Raw genomic sequence first — 11,343 nt, 5'->3', positions numbered from 1 at the left:
AAAATGTGTGGCAAACAAGGTATGTTGATCTCCGATATATTAGTGAGAAATAATGCAACCTTGGCCCAAAAAGGTAGTACTCCTGGACATTCCCACATCATATGTATATATGTTCCTATGACTTTTTGCAGACATAAAGAACATAGGGGACTTTGTAAAATCTTTGTATCAGTTTGTAATGAGTTAATTGATTATTATAATTACGAGAGTTTTTTTTTTATCCACTTTTTCTCCCATTTTTCTATATTTTTCTCCCATCCCAATTTCGTATCATCCAATTCAACCCTCCCCTGTCACGGACGCTGTTTCTTGCCTCCCACAAGCCGGCTGCAATGTGGACTAAGTCATACATAGCACAAGTCCCCTCCGGTACTTGAGGTAACAGCAGTCGCATCTTTTCACCTGCGCAGCTCGATCTCTCAGTGGCGAGGAGTAACGCGTGGGAGGCTCACGCTGCCCCCGACACTTCCTGATTCTACTGTGCAGGCGCACCAACCGACCTGTAGGAGTCGCTGTCCACAACGCCCGATCCCCACCCATCAGTTTCCCACCCCCTAATACGGCCAATGTGTATTAGTACGGACGACCAGCTAAACTGAAAGCAAATGTGGAGCGCTGGGCTCGAACTGACGAGCCCAGCGTCTCCAGCATTTCGTGGCGAGCGCCTTGCCCACTACGCCACGTAGCCGCCCCATAATTACGAGAGGTTAACGGAATATTATCCCATACATTCTGCCAATTTATGCAGGCGTTGTAATCCTTTAAATCTATGTTCCAGACAGCGGTATTACCTGTAGTTCTGTTTAGTTTTCCTTGTATTTTATTATATAACCCAGAAACAAAACCATTTTTAACATTTATGCCACTCACTATAATCATTAAAGGATGAACTGGTAAAGGCTGATTCCATGGGACACCATAAGTGCGCATTGCAGTGCGCAACTGTAAATAAAAAAAGAAGGATGTACTAGGGACATTATAGATTTGTTTGAGCTCTTGAAAGGATCCGAGACCGTATTCACTGTATATGTCAGATTTTTTTGTGAATTTGTTTGTGAATACCTTGTCCTTGCCAATTGGGAAATGTAGCTGGTTTCCCTCCCAACAGTAAAAAATAGGGGTATCTAGGTGCCATTTTGTGTCCCACTATCCCATTTCGGCAATATATTTCCAAACGTAAATTGAATGTGCTATAATTGGGCTGAATTTAGTACGGCAAAAGCTTTGGGATAAACCAGAAAATAGGATATCTTTGAGTGTATATGGAGATACAATGTGCTTCTCCATATTCACCCATGGTATGTCAGAATCATTATTGAACCATCTTAGCAACGGCCTGAGTATAAAAGAGAAATAGTACTGTTCGAAATTAGGAACCGATAGCACTCCTGCTTTCCTACTGTTTTGGAGTGTGGAATTGCTGATTCGTGGATGTTGTTCACGCTATATAAATTTGAAGCATTCAATTATTGATGCATTGACCTTTTATGACATAACAAAAACACTCAAGAGTCGGTGGGTTTGTTTAAGGAGCAACGGTTTTATTTCAGCTGCGATGAAATACAGTCGCCTCCTCAGATTCTAAATGATCATGTTCAGGATTAAAGTGCAGAATTGTTTTCACAGCTTGTGTAACAAAACAAAAAAAAATCCTAAAATAAAATAAAGAAATTAAATAAGACAAAAGAAATTAAATAAAATATCCAAACTGACAATGGATCTCTGGAAAATATAAATATCATACAGAACAAGAGGAAAATCTCATAAAACACAGTATATCAGCAATGATATTCAATCCATTTGATTCAGGCTTTGCACTTAACTGTATATGATACAAAAAAACCAGGAGGAAAGAAAGTTCAAATGAACATGTTTTGTTCTTTTTCTCTCGAGTCGTTGGCAAGGCTAGCTTAAAACAAAGGCACAGCATTATTGATCAGAGGTAACAATCCTTTGCAAAGAAGTGCTGCGGCAACATTCTCAATCATCGATCGATCGTCGACACACGTCACATCCATACGGACGAGTCAACATGCTCAATGTGGCTCGGACACAGGAATGGAGAGACAGTAACGTACACACGCCCACCATCAGACACGTGGTTCAGGTACGGGCTTCATGGTGGGAGAGGGGTGGTTGTATCTACATTGACAGGTGGAGGTCTGCATGCTGTAGTCTTGACTGCGATAGTGGAATACTGCTTTTCTAGTGTCACAGCGTTAACTGAATTGCACAAGTAGCTCCGGAAAAAAGTACGGCCCTGAGCCAAGAAGGTAGCTATGATGATGAGGCTGAGGAGGAAGGTGCCGCAGAGACGGGCCTGTATTCTGTATTAAGTGCTCTATGTATGAAGATTAGAAGATGGCTCAACCCTTTTTAGACAACACACAGTGGAACCAAGCAGTCAGATACAACACAGAACATCATTGACAAAGGAGCGATCTGTTAGGCAGCAGGTGGGACTGAGACACACATCCTCTTGGTGGCAAAATAACCAGGTTTTGGGTCTAAAGATTATTTGGTGGAACACGATGCCTCTCATAATTCAGACAAGAACCGTTTCTTCGGATTAAAAGGGCAACTCAGTGAGATATGTGGTCGTTTGGAACGAGAGCCGCGTAGATTCAAACCGCGTTCAGTTACAGTACGTGGAACTAGCACGTGATTCACCATTCACTAAGTCCCGCCATCCTTAGTTATCGTTGCTACAAGTCCGTCAAATGTTCAGAGTCCCTGAAGAAATACAGTATAATTCTTTGGAAATGTGGATTGTTGGTTTCAAAGAGAAGCAGGCAAACATGTCTACAATTTGCATTTGAAGGCTACATACCGTCACATCGATCAGCAGCTAAATAACGTTAGAAACTAGTGAATATGAAAAACGACTTTACCTGGCAGTCGTGGTAGAAGACGCAGAAATAAAGGTGCAACATTGTTATAATCCTGTACCGTGGGGTGGGTTTTTGTTCATTCAACAATAATTTTAAAGCAAAAACAGGTATATTGTATACATTCAGTAACGACATGCTCCATTCTTCTAGCTCTACAGGCTTCTGTTAGTTGGCTAGCAGTATATCTATATCAACGGTAGTTAATGTTAGTCTACCAACAATGTTGCAAGCCGATTGTCTTCAACAAGGTTGCAAGCAGATTGTCTTCAACAATGTTGCAAGCCGATTGTCTTAGCAAACAACTTTTAACAGTGTTCACCACCGGTAACTAGGTGAATTACTACGAGGCTGAGTGCTGTCGGACGTCCAAATACGGTTTCCAAGCTATCATTGGACAATCGCAGCTCAAGGGTGGTGCTTTAACGAAGGGTGAAGTCAATGGTTGAGTTTAAACAGTCCCCGCTATTACAGACGGTTATATGACAACAGTTTAGACTCAGCCGTGAAATAACATGCTTATCGAGTCTACACAGTTCTCATTCCAAACGATCGAATATCTTACTAAGAGGCTGAGGCTTGAAAATGAAAACAGTTGCAATATATCTGTATTAAACTCTGTAATTTGTAGTCTATACAGTTTGTTATACAGTAGACTGCAAGGAGTTGTGGTGGTACTGTACAGTATTTCCACAAACTGTATTTGCCATGTTTAAAAAAACTAAAAAGTGCATTCAAACAGTCACCAAAATATCCAGTTTGCTATCAAGAGGATGAATTTCCCAGGACCCATTTATTATTAATTATTATTATATTTTACAATTGAAAGGCTCTATCCGTGACTTGCATTCATATATTCTCAACCTGAACCAATGTCATTTTAACTATTGTATCACAAGTAGCCCAAAATTAAATCATGGCTTTAACCAGCCACTGGGTATAATATAGTGCAAATTAAAGTACTCATCTGTACAAAAAGATTTAAGTGGTTCTATATAAAAAAAGATGCTGTGAATTTATTTTTTAAATGTTTCCCCTTTTAGCCTGCCTTCCTCTATTCACATGGTCTGGTCTTTCATTCATTTTCTAATTCCAAATCACATTTAAAAACAAAAAATAATATCTTTGTTTAGTAGCAGAGGTACATGACTATAGCTAGTAGACCATGCAGCTCGTTAAAATATTTTAGAGGAGTTTTAGTTGAAGAGGCCAAAAAATGAACACGAGAAGATGTGAGAGAGATTTGACAGTGAAAAGAAACTTTGATGGAGCGATAGAGGGCCTGTAATTATATGAAATGCACAAAGACAGATATATATATAAATATACAGACAGACATATATACAGATATATTTACAGCCAGCATTTATGTGTAAACAGACAGCGGGGCATTCTCCATAAGGAAGCTCCACAACAGGAGACATACAGAGACGTGATCAACACAGCAGACACCATAAGGAGGCTGCTCATCTTCCTCACTTCACACAACTCTACATTAGGAAAGACTGATGGGAATACTCAAACTCAGTAGCATCATTTTGACCTTCAGGGGCACGCTCGCTTCAGTACATACAGTTAAGCCAACAATTTATTCAGATCCATGGGTTGTCTTTTGAATAGTCATGATTACATCTAAAGTACAACCATTATCTACTCTTAAATAAATAAAAAAAAATCTTTGAAAAATTTATTTTGGTGTCTATAATCTCATGATCTGGGTGTGTTTTTCCCCCCCTCAAATATGTTTTCACTAATCAAATAATCACAGTTTCTTTTCCTTCAAAAGTCTGATACGATTTGAAAGTAATCATTTTCTATCAAACCTATATATTTTGTATGAAGTTGCATCAATGAACCTACAGTACAGTATGATGCCAAAATACAGTACAAACTCATTTTAGCTACGTTTACTTAGTTGATTCTGTGTTATGAATGATTGCATTTTGAATTGCACCTCCAAGACAGAGGTCTAATCAGATGTCGCTCGCAAACAAACACGATGGACGCAGGGGATGCGACAAAATGTAAGACATGTGCGAGAGCTTAATGAAGACAGGGAGGTAACAATGTCTATTTCGTCTCAAATACTTAAAGCCTCTTAATGCTGCCTCTGCAACAGTCAACCTGCTTGTATTCTCCTCTCTCCTTAAATTTCAACTGGTAGCCCAATAAAAATATGGCAATGTAGCATACGTATATAAAATATGTCTGTACATTTTACAATATTTAAAAACATTTACAACGTTCATCAGATATATTTACATCGGTATGAGGTTGTTGTTTTAAATCTTTTTTTTGTATGCGATTTTATTCTCAGACAGTGTGATTTTTGTTCACTCATAGGACTTGAGAGAAAATGTACCAACAAGGTTTATGAGAAAGGATGGTGTACCTCAGGAAGTAGTTCAGCGCTACACGAAGTGAAGAGGAGGGAGAGGACAGGCGGCCACGTATTCAACATACTGTGTGGCCCAATGAAGTCGCTGCATTAACGGTGGGGAGTCAAGGGGGACATACAACTGACAAGGATACAACCTGACTTTGTATTATTTACAGACATGCACTTTTCTGATTAAGCGGTTTTTTAAGCTTTTTCGAAAGCTCGGCTCAATTATATTCTACAAACCCACAGACCCTCCACCCACAGCGAGTGGATCAACTCCCCGGACAGGGAGCGAGTGGATGAGCCCCCCAGACAGAGAGCCAGTGGATCAACTCCCCGGACAGGGAGCGAGTGGATGAGCCCCCCGGACAGAGAGCCAGTGGATCAACTCCCCGGACAGGGAGCGAGTGGATGAGCCCCCCAGACAGAGAGCCAGTGGATCAACTCCCCGGACAGGGAGAGAGTGGATCAACTCCCCAGACAGAGAGCCAGTGGATCAACTCCCCAGACAGGGAGCGAGTGGATGAGCCCCCCAGACAGAGAGCCAGTGGATCAACTCCCCAGACAGGGAGCGAGTGGATCAACTCCCCAGACAGAGAGCCAGTGGATCAACTCCCCGGACAGGGAGCGAGTGGATGAGCCCCCCAGACAGAGAGCCAGTGGATCAACTCCCCGGACAGGGAGAGAGTGGATCAACTCCCCGGACAGGGAGCGAGTGGATCAACTCCCCAGACAGAGAGCCAGTGGATCAACTCCCCGGACAGGGAGCGAGTGGATCAACTCCCCAGACAGAGAGCCAGTGGATCAACTCCCCGGACAGGGAGCGAGTGGATGAGCCCCCCAGACAGAGAGCCAGTGGATCAACTCCCCAGACAGGGAGCGAGTGGATCAACTCCCCAGACAGAGAGCCAGTGGATCAACTCCCCGGACAGGGAGCGAGTGGATGAGCCCCCCAGACAGAGAGCGAGTGGATCAACTCCCCGGACAGGGAGAGAGTGGATCAACTCCCCGGACAGGGAGCGAGTGGATCAACTCCCCAGACAGAGAGCCAGTGGATCAACTCCCCAGACAGAGAGCCAGTGGATCAACTTCCCAGACAGAGAGCCAGTGGATCAACTCCCCAGACAGAGAGCCAGTGGATCAACTCCCCGGACAGGGAGCGTGTGGATCAATCCCCCGGACAGGGAGCGAGTGGATCAATCCCCCAGACAGGGAGCGAGTGGATCAACTCCCCAGACAGGGAGCGAGTGGATGAGCCCCCGGATAGGGAGTGTGTTTTTCACATTAAAATAAAATAAAAATAAGAATAAGGAATAAAAGGCCCCTTTCCTTTGCATATTAAAAGAAAGCTGCTGAGTTTCAATATCCAAACCGATAAAGAGAAAAAACCAAACTGAAGTCACACACAAATAGGAACACTTGCAACACACACATTGTACAAAGTACTCAGTGGGATGAGGTTATGAAGCATGTTTTAAGAACATTTTGTTCTCCTTGAATATCCAGTCCACCATACCCTGAAACGGTATAACGGGTGGAAACCTCTTGGTCTACAACAGACACCATTTACTTGATTGATTCATGATTTGGAGAGTTGGGTGTGATGGTTGTGGGTGATCTGCTCCTGTTAAGCTCATAGGGAACAGCAGAATCAAGCTGTGGTCGTGTAGTAGTAGAAATGTCTCTTGGTGTGACTGGTGCTCCAGGTTAGTTTTTTTTTGTTGACTTTTGTCTTTTCCTTTTGGATAACCCCCTGAGTCTAACTCGTTAAGCCCCAATGCCAGCCTGATGCCAGCCTGGGCATGCATGGAAGGGTATTTACAGCCCCCCCGCCCAGAGGTAGGCGATTAGCCGCCGTTACTACTCTCTCGAAAGACCAGCATAATGCTCTCTTCCACCCTCGCTGGGGTGGGGGGGGGGGTCCTGGAATGCAGCTTCCCTGATTCTCCCTCCCGTCCCGCCAGGCCTCTACTCGGGCTGCTCCGGGTGGGGATGCAGGCCATTCTCTGAGGGGCGCGCGGCGGCGCTGTGGTTCACCCAGAAGGCCTTGTGCAGCTGGTCCAGCTCAGACACTATGGGCAGGCCCATTTCCAGGTGCATCTTCAGGTTCTCCAGCCAACTCTCCAGCTTGGTGAAGGCGGGCCTGAGGGGGGACAGAGCAGGACAGAGCGGGCCGGGTCAGGATCTTAGGGCACTTCTAGATTAGATAGCATCTAGATAGCATCAAGCTAAACCTAATCATGAGGTCAATGCATGGATAATATGAATGTGGACACTGAACTGCATAGAACTTCAAAATGAATGTGGTTATTATTGATTTATGAACGTATTGATGTGAATTAATAAACTTGGCGTAAGATGTCGACTGTAAATGAAATTACTGCTATTACTGAATCAGTCATGTCACAGTGGTAAACAAAATGGAATATTTCATGATTGTCCCATGAGTCCAATCAACTCGTTGCTGGATTAATTGTTACATCCCCACCAATGGGGTATGATAATCATGGTATGAAACTGACTACTAAATGGACCAACATTTGATTGGTGGCTAGTACTAATTTCAAGCTCTCAGATCATAATAAATATTGTTGATTGATCCAGGATATTGACACTCGGGGGAAACAGCATACACAACTGTACTACAGACATATTTTAAATGTAAAAAATAAAATAAAATGAACTAGTGAATTGTCTCCTCACCGCTTATCGGCATCCAGGTTACAGCACAGGGCGGCCAGCGGGAAGAAGGCTTGGGGGCAGTCGCGGGGACAGTAGTGCTCCAGGAAGCCCGACACGTTGAGCCCAAAGTCTGCTGCCCTGGGCAGGTAGTCTGGGTCTGCATTCACCCTGCCGATGATCTGGAGAGAGAGAGAGAGACGGAGAGAGAGAGAGAGATAAAGAGGGAGGGAGAGAAAGAGAGGGAGGGAGGGAGAGAGAGAAAGAAAGAGGGAGGGAGATAGAGTGTGAGAGAGAGGGAGGGAGAGATATATAGAGGGAGAGAGACCGAGAGGGATGGAGGGAGAGAGAAATATAGAGGAAGAGACACAGAGAGAGAGATAAAGAAAGAAAGTGTGAGACAAGTGGAAAAGCCTTAGCTAACTGTATGTCATAATAGCATAAGCATTCTGCAACAGTGTTATCGTTTTTGAGACTGAGCTCAGTATCAAGACTGATCAAAAGTCATGTTCTTAGTCTCTTTTCTGTCTCAGACCATGTATGTGTATATGCATTAATTTTTTTTTATCCACTTTTTCTCCCATTTTTCTATATTTTCTCCCATCCCAATTTCGTATCATCCAATTCAACCCTCCCCTGTCACGAACGCTGTTTCTTGCCTCCCACAAGCCGGCTGCAATGTGGACTAAGTCATACATAGCACAAGTCCCCTCCGGTACTTGAGGTAACAGCAGTCGCATCTTTTCACCTGCGCAGCTCGATCTCTCAGTGGCGAGGAGTAACGCGTGGGAGGCTCACGCTGCCCCCGACACTTCCTGATTCTACTGCGCAGGCGCACCAACCGACCTGTAGGAGTCGCTGTCCACAACGCCCGATCCCCACCCATCAGTTTCCCACCCCCTAATACGGCCAATGTGTATTAGTATGAACGACCAGCTAAACTGAAAGCAATGTGGAGCGCTGGGATCGAACAGGCAAGCCCAGCGTCTCAGTCATTCGTGGCGAGCGCCTTGCCCACTACGCCACGTAGCCGCCCGTGTATATGCACATTCATTTTGTGTTATATATATATATATATATATATATATATATATATATATATATATTAGAGGTGGGCATAGATCATTTTTTTTTATCTAGATTAATCTATCTGCAACCCTAGATTTAATCTAGATTAATCTAGATTAAAATGGCTAAAAAAAATAAAAAATAAAAAACCTGCCGAAGGCATTCAAAATATGTGTGTTCTACCCAAATAATGACCAGAAGTAAGTCCTTACTTTTTCTTTCCTCCTTATGTTTCTCAGGCCAGGTGGCCCATTACACCATGAGCCCATCTCCCGTTTCCAAAATGCATTACAGACTGTTTGAAAAAGCTGTTTTGCTATGATAATTGGTAATGAAATATCAAAATAATGTTCAATAAGATGTACTTGTGTTTAATAAGTTGTTTTATTCAGAAGTTAACACAAATAAATAATATTACCAGTACAGTACAGTATCTAGCACACTCTCAGGAGCAAAACAGAAAGAAGCATTTCAAACGTGAACTATGTGACATGGCTTGACTCAATCAGTCCAATCTCTATTTCTCCTTCTTCCACCAGTCACTCAGGCAGACCAGCTTGTTTTATGTAGCGGTGTCTACTTATAGTGCCTATAATATTTTTCCCGTTGGGTGCTAGACAGGGCCAAACCCTGCCAATGCAAATCAACTGCTCCAGTGGAGTTGCTCAGTGGCCAATGGTGTCAACTGTGGTTGTACTGGGCAGCTCCCAGGTGTGAATGGAACTGTGTGAATGTGAAGCAGGGCGTTCCTGAAAAAGAGCATCTGTGCTCAGCGAACCTACCCTGGGTAAATAAAGGTTACAAAAAAAAATGTACTGCGTCAATTATATTATCGCGTGATACTAGTATCGCGTTAACGCATACATATATATATATATATATATATATTAGAGCTGGGCCGTTAACGTGCTGCGTTAACGCGAGACTAGTATCGCGCGATAATATAATTGACGCCGTTAATCTTTTTCTCAACGTTGGGTCTGTATTGTCCTTAAATACTTGCCGTAGTTCCCAGCTGTGGTACCCGGAAGTGATTGCACAAGTATGTACCGGAGATGTAGTCAGAATAATGTGTCAAACTAAAGTAGTGGTCCGGTAATCATTGTTATACAGGTGAGGTTAAGAAGTCCTCAGGATATAACACAATTCGGCGATGAGGACGTCTGAATCTGCGCAATGCAAGAAAGAAGAAGTCCATCGGGAGCTTTGTTTACATTATTAACGTTTGCTTAGCGAGTTAGCATGTTAGCTCACGTTGCTCGGGCGGCACTTGGAAACATCTACAAGAGGAGGAAATCCACTTTACACACTAAAGGAAGGATCGACTGGACTATCGTGAGTGTTTACAACAGAAATGGCTTGGGTTATTGGAAATATTGGACCGTTTGATGACAATGTTGAGCAATATGAAATGAAAATGGGGGACCCTGATGTAAACAAGACAAACGTCTTTCTCTGGTCTGCATCCCCTTAACAATTGTGTGTATTGAGCCGTACTGCATTGTACCCATTCTGCAATATGTTAAATAAAGTTTGCATTCATTCATTCATGGAGCTTGCACTGAATTTGTTGAGAAACCTGCTTCTGCAGCAGTCTGTGTGTGAGCAACCAGTCAGCAGCATTGTGAATTTAGAGATTCACTAAAAGACACATTGAGAGACAGGTTTGTGTGTGGATTAAGAAATGAAGGTGCACAGAAGAAACTACTGACAGAGAGTGATTTGACACTGGAGAGAGCTGTCAATATCAGTGTAACAATGTTAATGGCATCAAAGGAAGGGCACAGAAAATTACGATAAATCTGGTTTTAAAAGAAACACTGGAAATTACAAAAAGAAGAGACATGTTCACGCTGTTGAACAAGGAGATAAAACAGCTAGTGACTCCTCAGATGAAGAGGAGAGGATAAATCTCCTCCTCTGGTCATTATTTGGGTAGAACACTCATATTTTGAATGCCTTCGGCAGATTTTTTTTGAGCCATTTTAATCTAGATTAATTCCAGGATTGCAGGTAGATTAATCTAGATTAAAGAATTTAATCTATGCCCAGCTCTAATATATATATATATTGTGTGTACGTATAGCTTTGTAATACATCATTTATATATCTTGGAACTAGCTAGCTAGATTCATCGCCATTCAAGAAACAAAATAGTTCCAAGATATCCCGTCAGTCTGAGAGAATAATCAAGCATGGGAAATACACAAGGACTGTTGTTTTCTGTTGTGGATGGTTAAAACCTTTGCATGTTGTGGTGTGGATTTAAATAATTTGTGTTACCGGACCCAGTGTGCTGCCTGTCTGAAGCTGTCTGTCTGAAGC

General features: G+C 42.9%; 1 protein-coding gene across 1 annotated transcript in view; it reads right to left on the bottom strand.

The window, feature by feature from the left end:
* Positions 1-6,362: 6,362 nt before the first annotated feature.
* The window catches only part of limk1a (LIM domain kinase 1a), a 91,852-nt gene continuing 86,871 nt past the window's right edge, over positions 6,363-11,343 (bottom strand). The window contains exons 13-14 of the mRNA XM_084328904.1: positions 7,975-8,132; positions 6,363-7,414 (exon numbers count right to left, since the gene is read on the bottom strand). Of these exons, the coding sequence (XP_084185030.1) occupies positions 7,240-7,414; positions 7,975-8,132 (333 nt within the window). The 3' untranslated portion in view covers positions 6,363-7,239. The remainder of the gene's footprint in view (positions 7,415-7,974; positions 8,133-11,343) is intronic.

This window comes from Notolepis coatsorum (genome assembly GCF_963971535.1).
Source record: "Notolepis coatsorum genome assembly, chromosome: 1".
Lineage (NCBI taxonomy): Eukaryota > Metazoa > Chordata > Actinopteri > Aulopiformes > Paralepididae > Notolepis > Notolepis coatsorum.
Note: the sequence above shows the minus strand (reverse complement) of the source record. Positions and strands in the feature narration are given on the sequence as shown.